This window comes from Jatropha curcas, chromosome 4, assembly GCF_041381405.1.
Source record: "Jatropha curcas cultivar XTBG-Jc1 chromosome 4, XTBG_Jcur_1.0, whole genome shotgun sequence".
NCBI classification, from domain to species: Eukaryota; Viridiplantae; Streptophyta; class Magnoliopsida; order Malpighiales; family Euphorbiaceae; genus Jatropha; species Jatropha curcas.
Genome location: NC_143154.1, coordinates 31370011 through 31393904, shown reverse-complemented (window position 1 = coordinate 31393904; position 23894 = coordinate 31370011). Strand labels below are relative to the sequence as shown.

The window sequence follows — 23894 nt, the reverse complement described above, 5'->3', positions numbered from 1 at the left end:
AATATTATAGCTTCTTGTCTCATTTAATCTGTCATCTTAGAATATTAATTTCTTTTCTTTAATAATTCACTTAATTGGCACGGAATTTGAGATTGTGACACTTTGAAAAATGGAAAGGAAGGAGTAGGTTTTTCTTTATGCGATTGTGATTGGGTTGGAGATTTAAAGCGATCTCTTAATCTAACAAAATAATTTTTTTAATGTTATATTGCATGCAATTATTTTGTAGGGCCCATATATGGGTTTTATTAATATTATTATTATTATTATTTGAAATTGTATATGCTAGTCAGCTAGTGCCAATTCTCTGCAATTTTTGCGATCAATAATTGCATATCATAAGCTAAGATCTAAGACTTCAATTCCTTAAATATGTATTTTTAATCAGTAAAGTTAAGAACGGTCCAAAACCTAGTTGACATTGTCGAACATACAACAAGAGCTGGGACCTTGTGTTTGTGGTACAAGTACAACTCTGTGTCGGTAAAAATATCTTAATCATTGTATCCACAAGAGTCTCTACCAAAGAATTGGAAAACTCAATTTAAATTAACTGCTGTAAAATAATATTTTTCAAAACTCTCAAATCTTCAAATTAAGGTAAAAATTAGCTCATGAATTGAACAAGTACATTGAAGTGCAGATTGCTTGACTTGTTAATTGCTCCCAAAAATATACCAACAAGAATTATGAAACAAAAAATATCCAAATAATATAATTTTACACATGGTTTAAATAACATAATACTCTGTGTTCGTCGTAAGCAATTAGCTCATGAATATTAGACTATGTAGTTAAAATTCAGGGAGCTTGTCTGACCAGCCACTTTGAAGATTTATTAATCAGTTTAGCTTCTAGCTATATGTTTCAGCCACTGTCAATTTCATTTTAGTTTTAGTTACTTGGGCTAGGGCTATGTTAATGTAGGCATAGCCGATTCATTGAATCGTCGGTTCCGAACGGTTCAAAATTTTTAAAATGTTGAACCTGAACCAGCTTTTGAACCGCCGGTTTTGGTTTGGTTCCAGTTCCGGCCGGTTACGTACGGTTCCAACCACGGTTTCCGGTGATATATGTTTTCTTTTTTTAAATCGGTTCTAACGTTACATCTTTCTTTCGAAAATATTAATATGATTTTAAAAAATATTGGTAAATTTTATTTTAAATAAATTTTAGAATGCTCATACTCATATAAGAATAAATTAATTAATTTTACAAAATAATCAAATAAGTTACCACTTTATTTTGTTTAAATGTTATTAATTAAATAAATTATAAGAAACTTTTCAAAAATACTTCAAAAGAACGTAATTTTAAACTTAGTAAACAATTTAAAAGGGTAACAAAAAAAGTTAAAAACAATATAAGTTTAGACTAATTCTCTCTTTTTTTACTATTTTATTTTTTATATTTTTAACTTTTAAAGTAAAATGTATTTTTTAAAAAAAAAAATCTTAAGTAAAGTATATCATGTGGTAAAATATTATTGAGAATTTTAGAGATGTACAAAATAGGCTAAGTGATTATTATTTTGAAAATAAAAATCAAAAATTCTCGGTTTGAACCGGACCGGAACCGCCGGTTCAGGTTCAGATTTTAACAACCCCTCAATCATCGTTGTCCGCATCATAATTACTAGTAATCAAGTTGCATTATTCATGATCTTAATAGCATTATAATTGCTGCGTGATAGTTCAACTGGAGAGCAAGCTAAACAAGTAGCATACTAATTTTGTGAGGTAAGAGTTAAGAATGAGAATTAATTATTTCTACACGTTTTGATGATCTTTTTAGCTTTCAGATTGCAATTAAGAAAATCTTCTTTGTCTATACCCTTTAAGTTTGGGATATGTTCTTTAATTTACCTATTTGTTTTCTTCCAAATTAAGTGCTGAATTACAGCTGATCTTCAAATTTGCAGATTTATCAAGTCACACAGAAACATGGAGGAAGGATTTTGGACTGTGTTTTGCAATGATATTGAATGTTCTAATCATGCTGTAAAAAATTGCAGTTGGAGCTTTTACGCACTAGTCAGTTCATATTCGTGTAGCAATCACATTTTGATAATTTCTGTAGATATTCTGCTTTTGTTGATTGTTTGTTCTATTTGGATATGTAAATCAGTCTCAAGGAAGCTTCTACTAGCAGCCGAAACTCAATCTCAGGATTCCTCTCCACTACTGCTATATGTATCGACCATGTTCAATGGCATTTTGGGTTTCGCTTATTTAGGCCTGGGAATAAGTATTATTGTTGAGAAACTTAAAAAAGATAATACCATTTTTCCAGTGCATGAATCGTTAGTAATGTCATTCCATGGATTCACATGGTTGCTGCTGAATCTAACAGTAATACAGCAGAAATTATTCCTCTCTCAAATTGCAGCTCTGAAGTTTTGTTCGATTATCACCTTTTTTTTGTCCGGATTTATCGGTTTTTCATATCTTTGGGAAGCTATTATGGAAAAAAGTATTGTGTGGGGTCAATTAGTTTTGGGCATGCTATACTTTCCTGGAGCTATCTTGTTTCTCTTCTGTTGTTTCAAGGAATACATCTATACAGGCATCAGCGCTGGTGCTTCCTATGAACCATTGCCAAGTGAAAATATTGCTCCATTTGCCAAAGCTGGAATTTTCAGTCAAATATCATTTTGGTGGTTAAATCCATTAATGAAGAAAGGTAATGAAAAAATACTCGAAGATGAAGATATTCCAGTACTAAGGAAGGAAGATCGAGCAAAGACTTGTTACATAGCTTACATAGAGCAACTAACAAGATGGAGACAGAAAAGATTATCCGAGTCTCCTTCCATGCTATCAGTAATCATTTCTTTGCATTGGAAGGAAATTCTAAAATCTGGATTTTTTGCATTGATCAAGGTACTCACTGTGTCTTCTGGTCCTCTTTTTCTGAAGGCCTTCATTGATGTTGCTGAAGGTGATGCAGACGTTAAATCCGAGGGTTATGTTTTGACAGCCGTACTTCTCTTAGTAAAATGCTTAGAATCTTTGTCAGAGAGGCAATGGTACTTTCGTACTAGACTAGTTGGGATCCAAGTGCGATCTATGCTCTCTGCAGCAATCTATCACAAGCAACTACGACTCTCCAATGCTGCTAAGGTAGCTCAATCTTCTGGTGAGATAGTGAATTATGTGATTGCTGATGCTTATAGAATTGGTGAGTCTCCATTTTGGTTTCATCAGATATGGACTACAAGCCTTCAGCTTTGTCTTGCTTTACCTATAGTTTACTATGCTGTGGGGCTGGCAACATTTGCAGCTGTAATTGCAATTTTGTTAACAGTGCTTGCAAGTTATCCATTGATTAAGTTGCAGGTTAAGTATCAACGGAAGGTCATGGAAGCACAGGATCACAGGCTCAAGACTATTACAGAGGCACTTGCGAACATGAAAGTCTTGAAGTTGTATGCTTGGGAGACACATTACAAGAACGTTATAGAGAAGTCACGCAGTGAAGAAATTCAGTGGATAATAGGGGTTCTCTTACAAAAAACGTATCAGCTGGTTCTGTTTTGGTCATCTCCAGTTCTAATACCAGCTATTACTTTCTGGACATGTTATTTCCTCAAAATTCCACTTTCTGCTAGTAGTTCGTTTACATTTCTGGCTAGTTTGCGCATTGTTCAAGAACCAATTAGGTTAATCCCTGATGTTGTGGGAACCTTGATTGAGGCAAAAGTTTCATTCGACCGTATTGTGAAGTTTCTTGAAGCACCAGAGTTGCAGAATAGAAATATAAAGCAGAATTGCAGCCGCAAAGAGCTTAATGAGTCTGTTATTATCAGGGCTGCGGAAATATCATGGAATACTGATTCTGCAACAAAGGCTTCATTAAGGAATATCAATTTGGTAGTTCGAGAAGGAGAAAAGGTTGCTATTTGTGGGGAGGTCGGCTCTGGAAAATCAACCCTTTTAGCTGCAGTGCTTGGAGAAGTTCCAAAAATTAACGGAACAGTAAGTGCAGCTATGCATAGAGTTTGGACAAGTTATGTTTGAGTTTTCTTGTGAAAGAAAAGGTTATAGGAAAAAGAATACGAAAACTAGTGGTATAAAATTACATTTTGATTTTTTTTTTGTTACATTTCCCTTTCTCAATGATACATATTTGAATTTACTCTCTAGATGTAACAATTCATGGAAAATCTTACTCTGTATGCACTTCTGATGTCCTGAATCTGTCTTTTACAGATTCGTGTTTATGGTAAGGTAGCATATGTTTCTCAAACTGCATGGATACAGACTGGGACTATACGAGAAAATATTTTGTTTGGATCTGCAATGGATTCAGTAAGATATCACGAGGTCCTTGACAAGTGTTCTCTAGTCAAGGACCTCGATATGCTGCCATTTGGAGACCTCACTCAAATTGGAGAAAGAGGTGTTAATCTGAGTGGCGGACAGAAACAGCGGGTTCAACTTGCACGTGCTCTGTATCAAAATGCAGATGTATATCTATTAGATGATCCATTTAGTGCTGTTGATGCACATACAGCAACCAACCTATTCAGTGTAAATTAATTTCTATGTATATATATATATATATATAGAATCTGATTTTTCAATGATGCGATTCTCTTAGTTCTCTATTGCAGGATTATGTCTTGGAAGCATTGTTTAGGAAGACAGTGTTACTTGTTACTCATCAAGTTGATTTCCTTCCAGCCTTTAATTCCATTTTGGTTAGCTAACTTCAAAACTATTGCTTCTTCTCCTATTGACAGTGGATTTACAAAATGGACTAACGAGTATTTGTTATTTTCTTGAAAGTTGATGTCTGCTGGAGAAATCATAAGAGCAGATACTTACAATCAGCTGCTGGCTTCTAGTCAAGAATTCCAAGAACTTGTCAATGCTCATAAGAACACAGTTGGTTCTGAAATGCAAGTTGTGCATGCTTTTGAGAAAAGACATATGTCTTCCAGAGGAGAAACACAGAAAATTGATGTTAAAGAACAATTAATAGAATCTTTAAACAATCAATTGATTAAGCAAGAAGAAAGAGAAATAGGAGACAATGGTTTTAAGCCTTACAAACAGTACTTGAGTCATGGCAAAGGCTTCCTGTACTTCTCTTTGGGAATCATATTCCATATCATTTTTGTAATTGGGCATCTGATACAAAATTATTGGTTGGCTGCCAATATCCAGAATTCTCATATGAGCAGAGTTATTATGTTTGCAGTTTACACGGTGCTTGGTTGTATTTTGGCAATTTTTTTGCTCCTCAGATCCTTCTCTATAGTTCTATTAGGTTATGGCACATCGAAGTCTATGTTCTCTGCATTGCTGACCTCTCTTTTTCGAGCACCTATGTCCTTTTATGACTCAACACCTCTGGGAAGGATACTCAGCCGAGTAAGAAATTATTACTTCATTTCCATTTTTAACTTGTGGAAAAAAAATCATGGAACTCAATTTTTTTTTTTTTTTTTTTTTTTTTTTTTGTAGGTGTCATCTGATTTAAGTATAATTGATATTGAAGTGGCTTTTAGACTGGCAATTGCAGTAGGCGCAGCCATCAACAGTTACTGCAATTTTGCTGTCTTGGCTTTTTTTACTTGGCCAGTCATATTTGTCATAATTCCCATGGTTTTTTTAAGTATCCAACTTCAGGTAAATGTAACACCCAAACCTAACCAGTCTTCACTTGTTTGGATTGCCATTCCAGTTCATATAAGCATACTCGAATAATAAATATATATCAAGTTTTTCTTTAAATGTGTTCTTAGAATGACAATTCTAACAATTCTAAAAGATTAATTTTCTTATTTGCTTTTATTTTATGAAATAGAAATACTATTTTGCTGCTGCAAAAGAGCTGATGCGAATCAATGGCACCAGTAAGTCCTCAGTTGCAAGCCACCTTGCTGAATCAATTGCAGGAGGTATGATAATCAGAGCTTTTGGGCAGGAAGATCGGTTCTTTTCGAAGAATCTTGACCTGATTGACAAAAATGCAAGCTCATACTTTCACAATATTTCTGCAAATGAGTGGTTTGTCCAACGTCTTGAAATCCTATGCGCAATTGTTCTGTGCTCCACAACTCTTGCCATGGCTTTACTTCAGCTTGGAACTTCTTCCTCTGGTTAGTATCATAGTTTTAGCTGACTCTGAATGAAAATCCCAAGCGAAAATGCTCCTACGTTGACGCTTCATTCTATTATAAGCAAGGTCTTTGTCAGTGACTCGGGTATTTCTTTGTGTTTTTTACACGTTATTTTCTAACAAATCTTGGCTATGAATACTTTGATCTCAGGGATTATTGGAATGGAGTTGTCTTATGGCCTTTCATTAAACATCTTCCTCATCTTTTCTCTCCAAATCCAGTGCTTGCTAGCAAATCAAATTGTCTCTGTAGAAAGGCTGGAGCAGTACATGCATATTCCTAGTGAAGCTCCACTAGTAATAGAGAGAAACCGACCTGCAACTAATTGGCCTGCTGTTGGTAAAGTGGAAATATGTAACTTGAAGGTAAACATAGGAATATGCGATTATGCCCTTTCTATTCACAGCATTAAGAATTGTAGTTATTGCACTCATGTCAAATGATATCAAACAGGTTAGATATCAGCCCAATGCTCCACTAGTTCTTCAGGGAATAAGCTGCACCATTGAAGGAGGAAGCAAAATTGGGATAGTTGGTAGAACTGGAAGTGGAAAGACTACTCTCATCAGTGCCTTGTTTCGTCTGGTAGAACCTACAGAAGGAAAAATAGTAGTCGACGGCCTTGACATCTCCACAATTGGACTTCGTGATTTGAGGTCTCATTTTTCAATTATCCCACAAGATCCAACACTTTTTCTTGGCTCTGTCAGATACAACTTGGACCCCTTATCGGAGCATACAGATCAGGAAATATGGGAGGTAAAAACATCAGCCATTGTTAGAATAGGACAATGCTCTTAAATGTTAAAACTAAAAACTTATTGCAGAATGGTTCTAAACATCTAACTGCTAATTTGATAACCTAATTCATTTCATGAATATGTGAAAGGTTCTGGAGAAGTGTTATCTTGCATCAGCCATTCAAGAAAAAGAAGATGCTCTGGATTCTCTAGGTGAGGATTTTATTAGCAATAGCAGATGCTTTGCTTGAGTTAGAACTTAGAAGAATTTCATATCAGTCTCACATTAACATGTACCGATGCAGTTGCACAAGATGGTACTAATTGGAGCACGGGACAGCGACAATTGTTTTGTCTAGGACGTGCATTATTAAAGCGGAGCAGAATACTAGTTCTTGATGAAGCAACTGCTTCGATCGATAACGCGACAGACTCTATCCTTCAGAAAACCATAAGAACAGAATTTGCAGACTGCACTGTTATAACTGTGGCTCACAGAATACCAACAGTGATGGACTGCAATATGGTGCTTGGCATTAGTGATGGTGAGTTCTATTGATGATAATTTTCATAAATTTCCAAACTTTGTAATCCTTACATATGTTGTTAATATATTAGAGTATGTTTTTTAAACATTAACAGGGAAATTGGTGGAGTATGATGAGCCACTGAAGCTGGTGAACAAGGAAGGATCATTATTTGGACAGCTTGTGAAGGAATATTGGTCTCCAACTGCAAGCAGTTGGAACTACACAGATGATTGATAATTGATCAAAATGTCTTATTTCTTACAATAAAATAAAAAAGAAATTTACAAAGTTAACCCATTAGTTTTCCCTAATTAATTAATAAACTCTGAATCTCATTTCACTGCTACTGCAGGCACAATTTCATATTGTGATTTGCACATTAAGACATCTATGTGAAAATAATTGTTTGGTTTCGTTCGTTACCTCTCGTATAAGTGAGAAAATCAACCAAACCACCGTTTAATTATCATTGTTTGGTTTCATTTATATTTAAGATTCAAACTTTCTAACAATAAAGTATTGCTTTTAATTTTTTATAGGAAAATAATGGCTAATATTTTAATAAATCACCTTTTAGACAAATAAAATAATTTTAATAGGCTGCGACTGACTTAGAGTCAAGAAATGCAACTTGAGTGAAATTGAAAGAATTAGAAACATGTTTAATATTTAATGTTTATGCATAAACAAATAAATAAATTATAATAATATAAAATATAAGTGAGTTCTGAAAATTGTATTTTAATCATCACTTTTATCCTGAGAAATAATTATAATTTTTGCTTTCTTTTTTGAATAAAATATTAAAAATAAATACAAAATTAAAGGCATTATAATTTTCGAATATAGGGCTATTAAGTATAAAATTTTTGAGAATTAAAATATAATTTATTCTTGCAATAATAATTAAAACGAAGGAAAGTGCTGCATTAACTTACCACGTCACATGGCCAGTTGCCAGAAAATTTATGTATACCAAACGAGACTCATTTTTTGTCCGGTTACGCAAATTTCCTGGCGTGATTTTTTTGAAAATATTCTGCTAGTCTGACCAATCGATCCTATGAAACGGTGTCGTTAGCACATTGACTGTATTGCCCTTATGAATCATCGACGGTCACGCCACCCTTCTGGTGGTTGGTAAGCCAGCCGCTGCCCGTTCTCTACCCTTTCACTATCTCGATGAGTCCGCCATTTTCATCACTCTTAAAAATATCCTAAAAAACGAATACACAACATTTCCAAATTATATATCTCCTCCTCCTGTCTCTCTCTCTCTCTCTCTCTCACCAACCCACCTCCTTCCACTCTTTCTTCCTCTTCTCTTTCTTTCCAATCATGGAGGCGTCTATAGCTCTGTCTCGGATAGGCCTAGCTGGCCTTGCTGTGATGGGTCAGAATCTGGCTTTGAATATCGCCGAGAAAGGATTTCCTATCTCCGTTTATAATCGGACTGGCTCCAAGGTTGATGAGACTATCCACCGGGCCCACAACGAAGGACCATTCCCTTTGACTGGCCATTACTCTCCTCGTGACTTCGTTCTTTCAATTCAACGGCCTAGATCCGTCATCATCTTGGTCAAAGCTGGAAAACCAGTTGACCAGACCATCGCTGCCTTGTCGGAGCACTTGGAGCCCGGCGATTGCATCATTGATGGTGGTAACGAGTGGTATCAGAATACCGAGCGCCGAATCCAAGAAGTTAATGAAAGGGGTATTCTTTATTTGGGCATGGGAGTATCTGGTGGCGAAGAAGGTGCTCGCTTTGGCCCGTCTTTGATGCCTGGGGGATCTTTTGAAGCGTATAATAATATTAAGGATATATTAGAGAAAGTAGCAGCTCAGGTTGAAGATGGGCCGTGTGTGACTTATATTGGTGAAGGTGGATCTGGTAATTTTGTTAAGATGGTGCATAATGGGATAGAGTACGGTGATATGCAATTGATTTCAGAGGCCTACGATGTGTTAAAGAACGTTGGTGGTTTATCTAACGCTGAATTAGCAGAAATTTTTGCAGAGTGGAATAAAGGAGAGTTGGAGAGCTTCTTGATTGAGATTACATCTGATATTTTCAGGGTTAAAGACGAACATGGAGATGGGGAATTGGTCGATAAGATTTTGGATAAGACTGGAATGAAAGGAACTGGAAAATGGACTGTCCAGCAAGCTGCTGAGCTATCTGTTGCAGCACCAACTATTGCTGCTTCTTTGGATAGTAGGTATTTGAGTGGATTGAAGGAGGAAAGGGAAAATGCAGCTGAGGTTTTGAAGGAGGCAGGATTAAAGGAGGAAGTAGGAGCTATTAAGAGTGGTATTGATAAGAAGAGATTGATTGATGATGTTAGGCAAGCATTGTATGCTTCCAAGATTTGTAGTTATGCACAAGGGATGAATTTGCTGAGGGCTAAGAGTGTTGAGAAAGGTTGGAACTTGAATTTGGGAGAGTTGGCAAGGATTTGGAAAGGTGGGTGTATTATAAGGGCAGTGTTTTTGGATAGGATTAAGAAGGCTTATCAGAGGAATCCCAATTTGGCTAGCTTAGTTGTGGATCCTGAATTTGCTAGGGAGATGGTACAGAGGCAGGCAGCTTGGAGAAGAGTTGTGGGTTTGGCTATTTCAGCAGGCATTAGCACTCCAGGCATGTGCGCAAGTCTTGCTTACTTTGACACTTATAGGCGTGCTAGGCTACCGGCAAATCTTGTTCAGGCTCAGAGGGATTTGTTTGGAGCACATACTTATGAAAGGATTGATATGCCCGGGGCATTCCATACTGAGTGGACAAAACTTGCTCGCGCCGGTGTTGGTGCTTTCAACTGAGCATTTTTCGTGGTTGTTTTGCTTCTTTGTTTAAGATGTGTCTTGATTATGTTTCCATTTGAATTGAAGTTGTATGTCCCATTGGGATTCTCTTGCCTTGGCATACCAACTATTGTTTAGCCTCACAGTTTTTACTGTTAATAAGAAATGCATGCCCCTTGGGATCTAGAAATTGTACTCTGCTTAGTTCTAGATAGGATAGGTTCGATTATGCTTTTGATTTCTTAACTTTTTCGCATCGTCTCAATAATATTACAATCTCTTGTGAGGCTATTTGATTTGGAACTGACAAGACATGTGCTTGAGATGCATTTTACTTGTTTGTGGCAATGCTGATGTCATATGTTTCATTGGCAAATATGTTAAGAGGTTGGTTGCTACTTGCCAACATTGTTTATGGTAAATAAACATGATGGCTTTATCAGTTGATTGTTCGTTTTCAACACCAAATGATGATTTGTTAATTTTGAAGCTTGAATTCTATATTTCTAAATTAGTATGCATTTATACAGAGACAAGTAATGATTTTTTATTCTTCGAATCAACCCTGTTATATGTCAGGGCTTTTGAGGCAACATGTATGAGTTATTTTTCTTTTGTAGCTTTATGCAAACTTCACTTGATATGATAGTACGAATAGCTAAAGAAGTTACTAGCGTTAAAAAGATAAAAATAGTGTGTGAAATCATTTGTAGACTTTTTCTTTTTTTTTTTTTTTGTACCGAGACATTTTAGTGTTCTCACCAATGTCTTCTACAGTTAGAAATGCAATATTAGAGATTGTCTACAGGAGATCACGTCTTGCCAAGTGAAAAATACTGACCACTTCTTGCATTAATGAAAGGTATTTGATGTGATGGCTATCAGAAGGCTACTTCCAACTTCTATCATGTTGGTTAAAATGGCTGCATTACTATTATAAGTATTTGTCTCCTTGAAGAATATATTTGATGTTTTATTGCAGAGAAGATTTCTTAATCCCATTTGACCTGCATTTTTCTGAGAGATGGCGTTCCCTTTCAAAAAGTGCCGGTTGTATTTGACTTCTTCTGCTTTGGGATGCCTGAAACTGCACTTCCAGGGCAGGGGTATAAATCACCACTCATGAAAATGTAATATAAAAAATTCCATGTAATTCATTTGAAAATTCGAAATTAACAAGTTTGACAGCTCAAAAAATTCTATTGAAATTTCCTATTTTCTTGAAAATTAGTTGAATTAAATTCAATAAAATAGATAATATTTTGCATGAAAATGCTTATTAACTTGAATGTAATCAGACCAATCAGACGCTAGTATCAGAATCCACTGAAATCCCACTAAGTTACCTCGATAATGCACAGTCAACTACTATTTACTATTCAGGGCAAAATGAAGTATGAACAAATTATTTATTAAACCTCACATCTTATACCTCAGGCTCTAACCCAGAAAAAAAAGAAGCAGGAGAGGGAACAAGAACACAGAAGCTAAAAAGAAAAGAAGGCAAAGAAAGACCATTAGAGATCTAAGGAAAATCTCCATGTTCAATAGTTGGTAGAGTTCTTGTTACTGTTGCAGAAGGCATTTTACTATTACCAACCCATATGGTTTCAAGAACCAAATCTTCATCAGCTTGTCTTTCCATTACTTGAATCTTTTGTGTCTTCAAAAATTTTTTAGACACAAATCCAAAATAACCCACCAAAGCAAGTCCTCCAATACCAATTAAAAACCCTAGTATCCATAAATACCACAGCCTCCTCTGCTTCCTCTGGCTCTCCTTCTCGAAAGGAACCACAACAGAGAAGTGACCTTGATCTTGAGAATAACATACATTATTGATCTTGTTCATTTCACTAAGCTTAAATGTCCCATTTTCACTAAATGCTACGCATTTGATCCCTTTGACCATTCTTTCAAGAAATGTCAAATTAGAGAAATGAATTACGATACTCCTTCCTCCTGTATTAAGACTAATCCTCTTAACAATGTCATCTCTTGCATTTGATGCGTTAAAAACCTTAAACCCAACAACAGAAGTTACAATAGAGTAGCCTGGAACATTGTAATAATGAGAAGACCAATTTCCCAAATCTTGATATACTATAGCCATTCTCTTCACATGAGGCATTGTATTGGTTCTTGAAGGAATCTGAAAATTGCTAAAATTAGCACCAATATTCCATAACCTGCGGCTTCGAAGACGTACAATAGAAACCTCCATGCCTGAAAGGTTTGCAGGAAGAAGAGCTTTGTACAGAGCACCAGTCTGCGGCCGGTGATGGACTAGAGTCTTGAAAGCAGAATCTTGAAGAAAAGCATCCAAAGAATTAGTAGTATAGTTGTGTAAGCTGCAAAGAACCATGGATGGTGAAAAATACAAGCTGAGAACTAACCAGATAATACTAATAGAAAAGCTCATGTTTTGTTTGTTTTGGTTAAGAAACAGCAATCTTTCTAATCAGAAACAAATGTGTGTGTTTCTTGATCACCATAAAGACTTTTAATTAGCATAAAGCCAACATTGGAAAATTGATTAAAATTTTTGTAGAATGATGATGCTTGTCTAAGCATGCTTATGGTGGGGACTCAGTCAGAAAGAATTGGAAGTCTTTTGTAGTTGACTTAAACCCTGGTGTCTGTGAATTGGCTTCATGTCATATTTGTTTGATGCCATTACAAGTCCCTTTTCTCTTTTTTTTTGGTTTTTATTTCTTCTGTATACTTTTATCTGTCCAAAATTATCTGTCGAAAGTTGAGAAATATTCTCTAGTTTTTTCCAATTTATATCTTTACGTCTATTAAATACAATAACTATTTTCTGCCATTAACTGAAAATCATCTTATCGTCTCCCGCTTTATTCTCTTCGGAGGAGAACCGTAGAATTAGATAAAAAGTAATTTAGTTCAATCAAAGAGTATTAATTTAATTGCTTTCTTGAGGGCAGATCAAAATAGACAGAATGGGTGATATTTTCTCACTGCAAAATGATATCATAGATTAGCTTTCTCACATAGGAGAATTTGTAGAATTAGAAAAAGGAAGAAAATACCTGTTCCTTAGAAATCAGAATCCTAATTATTGCAATTCCTATCAATAGCCCTTCTTAAAATGTTTGGAAAAGAAAAAAAACTGGCAGAATCTTATCCCGTAACATGCGGAGGGGGGGTGGGGAGAGGAGGATTATTTGCATTATCATCAGTACAAAGATCCGCTGATTGCTCTTCTTACTGTGGAAGCAACTAGAACACTCCAATGCTTGTCTTGATTTTATAATTTCAATCTAACAATCTATTGAAGTTCCAAGAAAGTGAAAATCAGTACTAGTTTTACACTTTTTGTTTGGAGTAATTTGTTTGATGACTTAAGAAAGAAATTAGTAGGTAAGCGGAAAATTATGAAATCTACTTACAGTGGAAAAATACTTTGCACTAAATAAAGGCACCAATCAACTCATGATGGTTTAAGGCACGGTAGGGTTTTTCTGTTCCCTTTCTACATGGCATTGGCATAAAATCTTGATGGGTTGCCAATGATGCAGCCAAAAGTGGAACCTGAGTTCTGCCACCAATTGGTCTCTGGTGGTTTACCGTTTAACTTGGCATTGACTTTATCTTTTCTCTTTTTTTCTTTTTCCCATGAAAATATTTTCATCTACCATTTCTTTTATCTTGTTTAAGGTACACTACGTGATCGTTATTCTGCTGGTATAAATAGCAGAAGGGTTTAACATCTGATATATATACAAATTAACTATAAGTTTGACTGATTAATAGAAACCATAGTCCGATGACCCTAGCTGTAATCTGATATACAAAAGCCTGGATATCTAGACAAATAGAGAACAGCATATCAGTTGATCCTTCAATACATATTCGTTTCAGTAATGTGGCTTCAGGAATCAATACAACAAATAACACCAGGTCAGGAATCCAAAATGTTCCTAAGGCAGTTATATATATGTATTTAAAAGAAACACCGGAGGCCACTAGGTGAAAAACGCATTTTTTCAAGACAATGATTCATTGTCTAATGGTAAGTTCTGCCCTGAGATGGAGGATTCCATTGATGAAGTAGAGGCTGTCGTCTGCCATGAATGCCGTCCAGGGTATACCGAACAGGTTCCTATACCCAACAGCCTTTCCTCCTGTAAAGGTATAGTTCCCTTTGTACTTGCTCACATACTCCTCAGATGGCTTTGATCTTGCTGCAAATTCATAGTCAACAGCAAAGCTTACTGATCCCTTCTCTTGCATTCCCAAAAACAGTCCAAAACAATGAAATGAGCTCTGTTGGTCCATATTGCAGTGAGCAGACAAGAAAAATCCCTGACCACCCAAGTGAAATGCCTGTGAATATACACGCCCAGCTGGAAATAGATGTGCACACTCTTCACGCTTCAGGTCCAGGTATACAACACACTGCTGACGGGGAAGTTCAAACTCCACCACTTTGACTGGTCGGTACTTATAAGCTCGCTCCACAAATCGACGATAGGCAGAATTAGCTTCTTCTGCAGCGAGTATACGCTGCCGATATGGTGTCTCACCCTTGAAAAAGAGAGCCTCAAGTACAACCTTGGATGCAACTTCAGGATCAAAGTCATTGCAACTCAACACCTTCTTCAGTTTTCGGCAGGTCATAAATGGGAAACGTATTAGTCTACCTAGCCGTGTAGCAAGGATTTCACGCCTATCCTCCAATTTTGGGTAATGAGTACGAGCCCACTTTAGCACGAAGTCATAAACAGCATCCTCAGAAGCTACCTGAAGATCATCACTGGATAATACTGCCTCAATACCAGCCAATGGCAAATTAAGGACCTCTTCTTGGAACCTAAAAAAAATGCAGCAAAAAAAAAAAATTTGAGTCAGTAACTTGAGAATAAAAACCAGTAAAAAAATGGGCATAGACAGGCTCATGGAGAATATTTCCCTAATCCCACAAGAAATCAGTATACCGTGCAGAGAATAAAATATACAAGCTTATCATATTTGTTCCACTTCTATAGTATAGCCTGTGACACCATATTAGCAAACATCCCAAATTGTCTTCAAATAGGAATGCCATTAATCCGTCTCAAAAAGATCTTTTAAAAAAAAGAAAAAAAGATGCCATTGATTGAAACTAAATGGATATCACATGCAAGATTGACATATAAAGTGAAAAATACCACAATATTAGCAGAAAAGCTGTCAACCAGAACAAAACTGGTACTGCAAATAAGAAAGAGACTCACTTATTTATGTCCTTGTATCGTGCAGCAAGGAACTGCTTAGCAGCATCTGTCAGTGGCTGAACTGCTTCAGCCATTAAAATGGTAGAAGGAAGGTCCAAGTAAAGCAATGCAGACTCACAGGTCATTGGCAAATTTCGCAACAGCCGGCTGCAATATCTCATGCACGATGCCACCTCAAATTTGTCAGCAGCCATCAGCACATCCAACAAAGCAGTAGGTGTGGTTGTTGATAAGGTACTACTATACATAAAATTAAGTAGGTCCATTAAGGCGGCTTCTTCTGCTCAAGGACAAATAAGGGGGAAAACCAAACCATTAACAAGTGTTCTTAAGAACAAATTAGTTGCAACTACAGCACTAGCAATGTTAAGGACCCAACAAAAACAGTATGAAGCATAACTGATTACTGCAGACTTGAAAGAATTCGAGCCAGTTCCACACTAAGAAAAGAGAATTCAAGTTTTTCACATGACAAGTAAGCCACCAATCAACTTTTTTTACCAGCATACAAGAGTAATGAAGTATTATAGTATTTACCAGAGGCATGTATCCGTAGAGTGACATGTCGCTGCTCTGACTCCCTCATCCCATTTGAGAATAACTAGAAGAAACAACTGAAGCTCATAAAGATCCATAAAATGGTAAATGAATCGAGGCAGTGCAAAACAGGATAGAACCCCTCACCTTGTAGAAGAATGGACTCTTAGCTGCTAATATTGGAGAACTAATATGTAGAGTCTTGACTCTTAGGACGGTTGAACAATCCATATTCCAGGATGAGTCATTACTAGTAGAAGCATCATCACCTATAGAAGGAAGTATACAATCAACTAATCTCCATAAGCAGCAAGGATTTATTATTTAACACGGTCATAAAGCACATGCAATACAGTAAACAGCAAAAGCAAATACCAAGTTGATTCAAATTCAAATCAGCATCTGTAGGAGGTTCCTCAACCATTGCCATAGGTTCTTCGTCTTGATTTTCATAGACCACAACATCCTCAGTGTCTGGCATGTTAACATTTATTATCTGCTCCTCACTTTGCCCAATAACCTCAGCAGCTAATCCCAGAAACAGCAACCATATGCAAAATCAGCCAAAAGAAGACCAACATAGAAAAGCAAAAATTTACACTGCACATTTAGCTTACTCCTGTTCACTTGAAACCCGAGACCACCATTAACAAATACCCATGTAAACTTCAAATCCTAAATTGGAAACTAAATTTAAAGCAACCATCCAATTTGATTTGAAACCCAAAATTGAACAACAAGACTAGAACTTTTCAATAAAATAAAAAGGTTACCACTTTCTTTCTTGATGTCCTCCCTTCGCCTCTTGCGATTGCGTGCCCAGTCAGCGATGCTGGTGCAAGGGTCACCGTCGGATTTCGTCTCGGGCAAATCGGGGATGATCTCGATCCTAAGTACACGATCGGAGAAATTGCTATCGTTGAAGGCGAAGGCGAAGTCAGGGTCTGAACCAGAGCCATCGAGGCCACCAGGAGAGTAATCAGAATCCATGATGGTTCGGGGATCGAAGAGGTCCGCACTCGGCACTCTCATGCCCAAAAATACTAATTCTTAAATCAAAATTTAAAGTAACGGAAAGCTTTTGTTGCTACCAGAAAACCTAGAAACCAGCGAATTTTGGAAGGTGAGACGAGAGAAAGAAAGAATTGCTTTGAGATGGCAGTTTGGTATTTTACGGTTTTGGTGGTTAGTCTCTGGCTGTTACTGCACGCAGCAAAGTCCGTTGAGCGATGATGGCGATGTCGTTTGACGAGGACTAATTGCTCTTACCCTTAAACGGTGCGTTTATTAATAATTAAATTCTTTTATAATATTGTAAATTTTAAACTATTGCCAAAATGGAAGTATCCTCCTCAACAAAATTTTAAAAAGGGAAGGAAATTTAAAATTATTATAAAATTTGAAAACATTTTAATAATTCATTAATTTATTTATATTTAACTTTAATATAATTAATATTTTGAGTAATACTCATTTTATTTTATTTGTGATTCTTGAAAAAAAAAAAAGGTAGGATTGAAATGGATTTTCATAAATCACCATCCACAACAACATAATAGGAAGAGAATCCTGCTCTGTTGGTAGCAGGCTGTTAGTTTAGAATTGAATAGTAGTTGTTGAAAATTTGAAAATTGAATTACTCACAAATACTCTATACCCATTAGATTAATAATAGAATAAATTGAATGGTTATTCGTACACGGTAGCATACAACAGACTCTAGACATTGCTTGGGCCGCATTAATAAGTTAGACAGGCTCTGGAGCCCAGATGTCTGAAATCCATTGGGCTCCTTATAATGACACAATTAAATGGGCCTAGAGTCTTAGAACTTGACAGCCTTCTCTGACCAAACTTCTTTACCCAACCGGATCCAGATCCATGTAGTCTTCTTCTTCTTTCTTTTTTTTTTTTTTTTTTTTTTTTTTTTAATAATCTATCAACTAGTTCAAATTATTAATATATACACTATGTTCTGATTGAACGTAACATCATCTAAGACGACAAAAGAATAAAAATCCATAAAAAAAAAAAAAGATATTTGCGTTGGTTCCACATATAAGTACAGGGTTTTATGTGAATCTTTTACTTTTATCAAATCATCAACGGTTGAAAAGCAACATACTAGAAATTAAAAGCTAAAAATTCTGCCTAATTAAATTAATTAAAGCATAGCATTTTCCATGAATCATGAATTTGTTTATATTTTAGAAACTTTTCTTAATTGTCTACTCAAGCAGACATGAGGAATTTTAATTATGCTTTTTATACCATAAATATTTACTTTTAAGCTTACGCATTAAAGCATCTCAAGAATTAATTAGTTACTAATTAATAATTTACTTTCTCTGCAAAGTCATATCAACCCAAAATAATATATATACATATATATATATATTTGGCATCTACGAAATGAAATATTCTTCTTTCTTGCTTTTCTGGAAACATGGAAATGTGGGATTGGGTGTTTGGTTATAGATTATGAATATACATTTTCAACTTCGTGGATTTAGGCATGAATATTACTTCCCAAACAAGTAACAAATCATACAGCTGAAATTATTTTCCTGATATACTTATCTCTCTGCCAAAAAAAAATATATATTATTGTCATTTCTGTCCAGCTGAGAGTACACTGTACAGGCTCTGTCTGCAAAATGATATATATATATATATATATTAGGTTAATAATTATTGGTTACAAGAACTACAAGTTTCTTTTAATTAGCATAATTAATCATGATTAATTGAAGAAGAATGAATGAATTTTCCATTTTTTTTTTTATTTAAAGAAAAAAGAGAAGGAATATGTAAGTAGGAAATGCAGAGGCAACATATGATAAACCTCAGAATTGAGAATCTTTGTCTGAGACATGTGATAGCAAAATGTTTTGGAGTGATTGCCCAAAAATGTAAAAAAGACTGGTAAACCTGAAAATTGAAACAGTTACGAGTGAGACCACAAGAAAGACAAGTGAGAGAGAAATCCAAGAAAACTCCAAGAAAATGCAGAAAGAAGATGGAATAATAATAATAATAATGAAAACCATTCAAAGGACCGAAGCATGTGAGGCAGGTAACCTGGCAAAAGCCCATCATGACAAGAAGATGGGAGTTGATATTATGTATAGAAAAGGTAACTGATGATAAGGAAAAAATATAAATAAAAATAAAAAGAAAGAGTTGTTTAAGCTAAGCTTGCTAGGCTGTGTTTTTCAAGTATAAGGTCATTTCATGGGACAACCCCATTTGTCCAATAAAGCAAGAAATGGGTCTGTAGAGGTCTTTGTGTCTTTGTGGTTTGCATTGGTACTTGTTTCTTTCTTTCTTTCTCTCTCTCCTATTGCTGATGTTTGTCTGCGACTCTCTCTCTCTCCTTCCCTCGCCCGTCTATGAAGGGATTGTGTGGTTTAATTTATTTTTTCTTTTTTTTTTGGTTAATCTTTTACATTTTCAACTTTCTTTTGCGTTGTATCTATGGCTTTGTTTTCTTTTTTGAACTTCTTTTTGTTAAAAAACTTGCAAACCATATCATTTTCTTTTTGTGCCTCTTGTAATATAAAGATAATCCATGCTTTAATGAGCTTTTTTATTATTAGTTTTCATTTAGATTTGTTTCATTTTATATTATTTCCTAAGAATTTCTTTTTCTTTTCCTCTTCTAGTACTTGCTATAATTTTTTTTAATGTAAAACAGCAAACTATTACATAAAAAATAAAAATAAAAAAATAATATTTAATAAAAATAAATTAATACAACTATTACATAAAAATATTCGTTACTAATTAATCTAATGGATTAATACAAATAAAATATAAAATAAATCAGCCAGTAATTGATAGAAAAAAAAAAGTCCAAATTAAAGTTAATTATGGTTTATCCAACTAATTAAAATATTTACCAAACATATTATATCTAACTATAATACATCAATTATCAAATACATGAAAACTATTGAATCAACCGCCATCTTACAATCCAATTATAGAAAAATAAGGTTAATGAATTCTTATATATAGATATAATCATTTCATTTCATTAAATTGTTGAATTTTATTTTAGGAATCCAAGAAAAAAAAAAAAGTGCCATAATTGTAAAACAGAAAAATTAAAAAGTGGCAACGGTCGAATTGTAGGTATCAACAGGTAAGAATAAATGTCCTATACTATGTAGCAAGGACAAAGGAAATGTACAGTTCTTTATTTTATGGTCGTGGATGAACTGAACTGTACTTGTCTTGTCCAAACCAAATCAAACTTTGGTGGAATCGAAGTAAAAGAAAAGAAGTACTTCTACTTAGTTACCATAGTTTCAACAATTAACAGCAGAGGGAATGCACCTTCACCATATAGAGATAGGGCAATATTACTCTGAAGCTCATAGGTCAAGTCGAATCCCGTTAAGCATACCCATAAGGGGAAGCATTCCTAACAATAATTTCTTCATTTACAGAAATTTTCTTTTCTTTTTTCTGTTTATGTAATTATTATTATTATTATTATTGTTAGTTCTCATTAGATTAATGAATGAATATATGTTCAAATTTCAAGAGTTTAATTTATATTTATAAAAAGAAAAAAACATGAAATAATGAGATTAAACCTACTTGAAAAAATTAATGAATAGGCAACATTTATCATTTACAATATGTGAATTTAAATTCTTTATAAGAATGCTTATTTTATCTAATTTAATAGGTAATCATCTAATTTCGACTTAAATGGAATGGATAAAACTGATTTCATTTAAAAAAAAGTACGAGGATGGTATATAAATATTTCAAATAAAACCTAATACACACCCTTAATATTTTTTCAAAGGTAAACCTATATTTTTCTTTTAAAAATATAAATAAAATTCGACCCATTTCATTTAATTCCAAAAAAATTCCACATATACCCTACCCATGAGCATTCAGACTCATTTCCAAGGATAGAAAAATTGTTCTTAGATCTTCAAATTGAGGGGGAAAGAATAATGATTAATAAATAGAATTTAAAAACATTAAGTGACAGAAAAGGATGATGAGTTTTATTTCCATTGTTGCCCTAATGAGGAAGAGATAATAAGGTATAGTCCCCCACAGAGGATACACCAAATATCTAACAAGATCATGCAAATCAATGTTGTCCCCTAAACTAGACAATTTTTTCTTAAATTTTCCTATAAATGCAAAACATGATGCCACCCAAAAATAAAAATAAAAATAAAAATAAAAGCTTCAATTATAGAACCCAAAAATTAATCAAAGATTTGAAATTTCAATATTTGATGCTCAATTATTAAATCAAACACTTTTTTTATTACCATTCAATTCCATTGATTTCAATTATTAAACTTAACATTTTCTTGATTGTGATTTCATCTTATTGCAGAATACTATAAAAAATAATATTTTTAAACATACATATAGGTGTAATAAAATATGTCAAAAATAATAAGTTAATACGACAACAATATTACCATCAGCCTTAATAATCTAAATACACCAAACTTTATAGATTTTTTGCAATTATTAATTTAGAATTTGTTCATTAAAATTAAATATTTTAACAGCGGTTAATTGTTTTAGTAGCTTTGTTTAACTGTCAGTTGTTTGAATAACTTTTTATAAAATGCTAAAAATTAACCGTTACATGATTAACTTCTAACAAAATGCTACATTAACCTTTAAAAATTATTTCAAATATTTTATTACCAAACACACTATAAAAAAATAATATTTAACATTTTGAATTATTTAAAAAGCTGGTGACGAACACTGCCTATATATAAATATATGTACATTTCTCTTCCTATATGATACAGGATAAATGGCTTAATGGAAAAAGTGAACTCTTCCATAAATTGCGAGTCAAATATGAAATTGTTTAGAAAGATTTGACACACGTGTGCCCACCCACAGCTACAAAAGACTCGTAGCTAACTCAATAATTTAAAGCTATTGAATGACATAAACCTACAAATATAACATGTCTAAGGTTGTCACCATGCTAGCAACTTGATAATCCTCATTCATACATATAAACTAAATTCTAGGTTTGGATTCAAAAAGAGCTATATTTTTCTCTCTTTTTTTTAGAAAATTTATATTATATCAAACTAAAATCGCAATTTTAAAGTAGATAAGAAATAATTGAATTACTTATATCGTTAAATGGGTGTGATTTTAGACACCTCGTGGTTAATAAAAAAAAATTAAAATCCCAATTACATTACTTAAATGAAAATAATTTTCAATGTTTAATTTTCTTGTAATTAAGAGAATTTTTTGAAGTGTTGGAAACATGAAAACAAGACACTTTTTGTTTGATAATTGTTCATTAATGGAAATTTAAGAATTCTGATGCAAATACTAATATTTGCAGCAATTGTCTAACGTTGTATCATGTCTGTCGGGTTGTCTGTATGTCTTGTGCTTTTCTGAGTTGATATGAAAATTGCTTTAAAGTTTAAACATTTATAATGGCAATTCAACGTACGACATTATTGATTCAACTTTACTCTTTTGTGAAATAATATTTATTCCAAATTTTACCTTGTAACAAATTATATATGTACGCATAGAATCCATTTTTAGGGTTATTTTAGAAATATCAGAAAATTTTGAATGGGAAATCTTAATTTATTATAAAGAAATAGCACTTAATTATTAAGCCATTAGCCCAAATTAATAACCAATCACTCAAAAAAATTATATTATATAATATCTTTTTATATATTTGCGATTGTTTATGTTTTTGTCTTTCTTAATAATTGGATTAATCTATTAATATAATTAATTAAGTGGAATTAAGCTTACTAGAAGTAATTAAAGCCATCATGATTCAAAATATATACTATAGAATATAATGAATTTCACATTCTATTCTGTCATATCATATTTATTTCCTCCCATTAAAGATGCAGAATCAATAAAATTAAAAAAAAAAGAAAAAAAGAAAGAAAAAGAAAAAGATTGATTAATTAATCGAGCTATGAGAGATTTCTGGTTGGTATTTAACTAATTAACCATAAAAATTACGTATAGAACGACATAAAAATTTATTTAGATTCGGTCTATAAATTCTTTCGTATAAACTAAAAATTGTTTTACTCACTATTTTTTTTGTCCCATAAAGCACTAATCCTTTTCCTTCACGTAGAAGAAAAATAAAAAGAAAAGGAAATGATAATTTTAATGACCTACTATGGTAACTTAAGAGACATATTCCAATTTTAAATGCAAAAAATAATCAAATTTTTGTTGTAAGAAAGAAAAAGGACTGTAAGGAAATTAGATTTTTAGAATTAATATTATGTTATTGACTTATTTTTAAATAAAAAATTATATATTTTACTAACAATATGTGGAGAAATCATTATGCAAATCTCAGTAATTTTCTCTGTTTATAACTAATTCTATACTTTAAATCTTCTATTTTATTTAAAGGTTTTAAAATTTAAAATGGAAAATAAATTCTGATGAACACATAATAAATAATATACAGGAGAAAAGATTAGATGGATGGATGGACAGATGAGAGGAAAAAAGTAGTGATTGGACAAATGGAAAACAAATGAAATTGGTAAAATAAGAAAGAAGGAAATTGGTGAAGGATTTGGGAATGGGAATTGGAATGGAAAGAGAGGAAATAGAAAAGGAGAACCAATTGTAACGAAGGCAGCTTTTTTTTTTTTTTTTTTTTTAATTTTTTAGGATGACAAGACAGTGATTTCAGTAAGTGACTGAGAATCTGATGTGATCTTTTGGCACAAATATATATAAATTATTATTTCCTCTTGGTCATTATAGTCCCATTGGCCCTTTTGTGTCACCCCCACCCTTCACTGTCTGTATCTTCTCCTCCACCTTCTCTAATTATTTAACATTTTGAATATTACCCCTTTCAGATAATTTTATTTATTTATTAATT

The 23894-nt window shown here is 33.7% G+C and overlaps 4 protein-coding genes across 5 annotated transcripts; 2 read left to right on the top strand and 2 right to left on the bottom strand.

Annotated features, from left to right (window-relative positions):
• Positions 1-1635: 1635 nt before the first annotated feature.
• LOC119370260 (ABC transporter C family member 10-like) lies at positions 1636-7822 on the top strand. 2 transcript variants are annotated; one of them, XM_089720679.1, is made up of 12 exons: positions 1636-1739; positions 1922-3977; positions 4212-4532; positions 4616-4702; positions 4791-5378; positions 5472-5636; positions 5815-6109; positions 6281-6495; positions 6584-6889; positions 7020-7083; positions 7176-7415; positions 7513-7822. In XM_089720679.1, exons 2-12 carry the CDS (start codon positions 1944-1946, stop codon positions 7632-7634), a joined length of 4437 nt encoding a protein of 1478 aa, XP_089576805.1. In that variant the 5' UTR covers positions 1636-1739; positions 1922-1943; the 3' UTR covers positions 7635-7822. The 2 variants fall into 2 exon arrangements, with proteins under 2 accessions (XP_089576805.1, XP_089576806.1); XM_089720680.1 differs by lacking the exon at positions 1636-1739 and having other exon boundaries at positions 1922-2033; positions 2128-3977.
• A 640-nt stretch (positions 7823-8462) lies between these two features.
• Positions 8463-10502, top strand: LOC105645719 (6-phosphogluconate dehydrogenase, decarboxylating 3, chloroplastic). The gene has a single exon (XM_012231393.4). The coding sequence runs from the start codon at positions 8739-8741 to the stop codon at positions 10215-10217; it is 1479 nt and encodes a 492-aa protein (XP_012086783.3). The 5' UTR covers positions 8463-8738; the 3' UTR covers positions 10218-10502.
• A 1039-nt stretch (positions 10503-11541) lies between these two features.
• LOC105646035 (transmembrane protein, putative (DUF1191)) lies at positions 11542-12833 on the bottom strand. Its single transcript, XM_037637999.2, has one exon. It carries the CDS (start codon positions 12619-12621, stop codon positions 11725-11727), a length of 897 nt encoding a protein of 298 aa, XP_037493927.1. The 5' UTR covers positions 12622-12833; the 3' UTR covers positions 11542-11724.
• Positions 12834-13941: 1108 nt separating this feature from the next.
• LOC105645720 (BTB/POZ domain-containing protein POB1) lies at positions 13942-17202 on the bottom strand. The gene is made up of 6 exons (XM_012231394.3): positions 16750-17202; positions 16352-16504; positions 16124-16245; positions 15977-16040; positions 15440-15719; positions 13942-15036 (listed from the first exon to the last, which is right to left on the bottom strand). The coding sequence occupies exons 1-6, from the start codon at positions 17006-17008 to the stop codon at positions 14223-14225; spliced, it is 1692 nt and encodes a 563-aa protein (XP_012086784.1). The 5' UTR covers positions 17009-17202; the 3' UTR covers positions 13942-14222.
• Positions 17203-23894: the final 6692 nt, after the last annotated feature.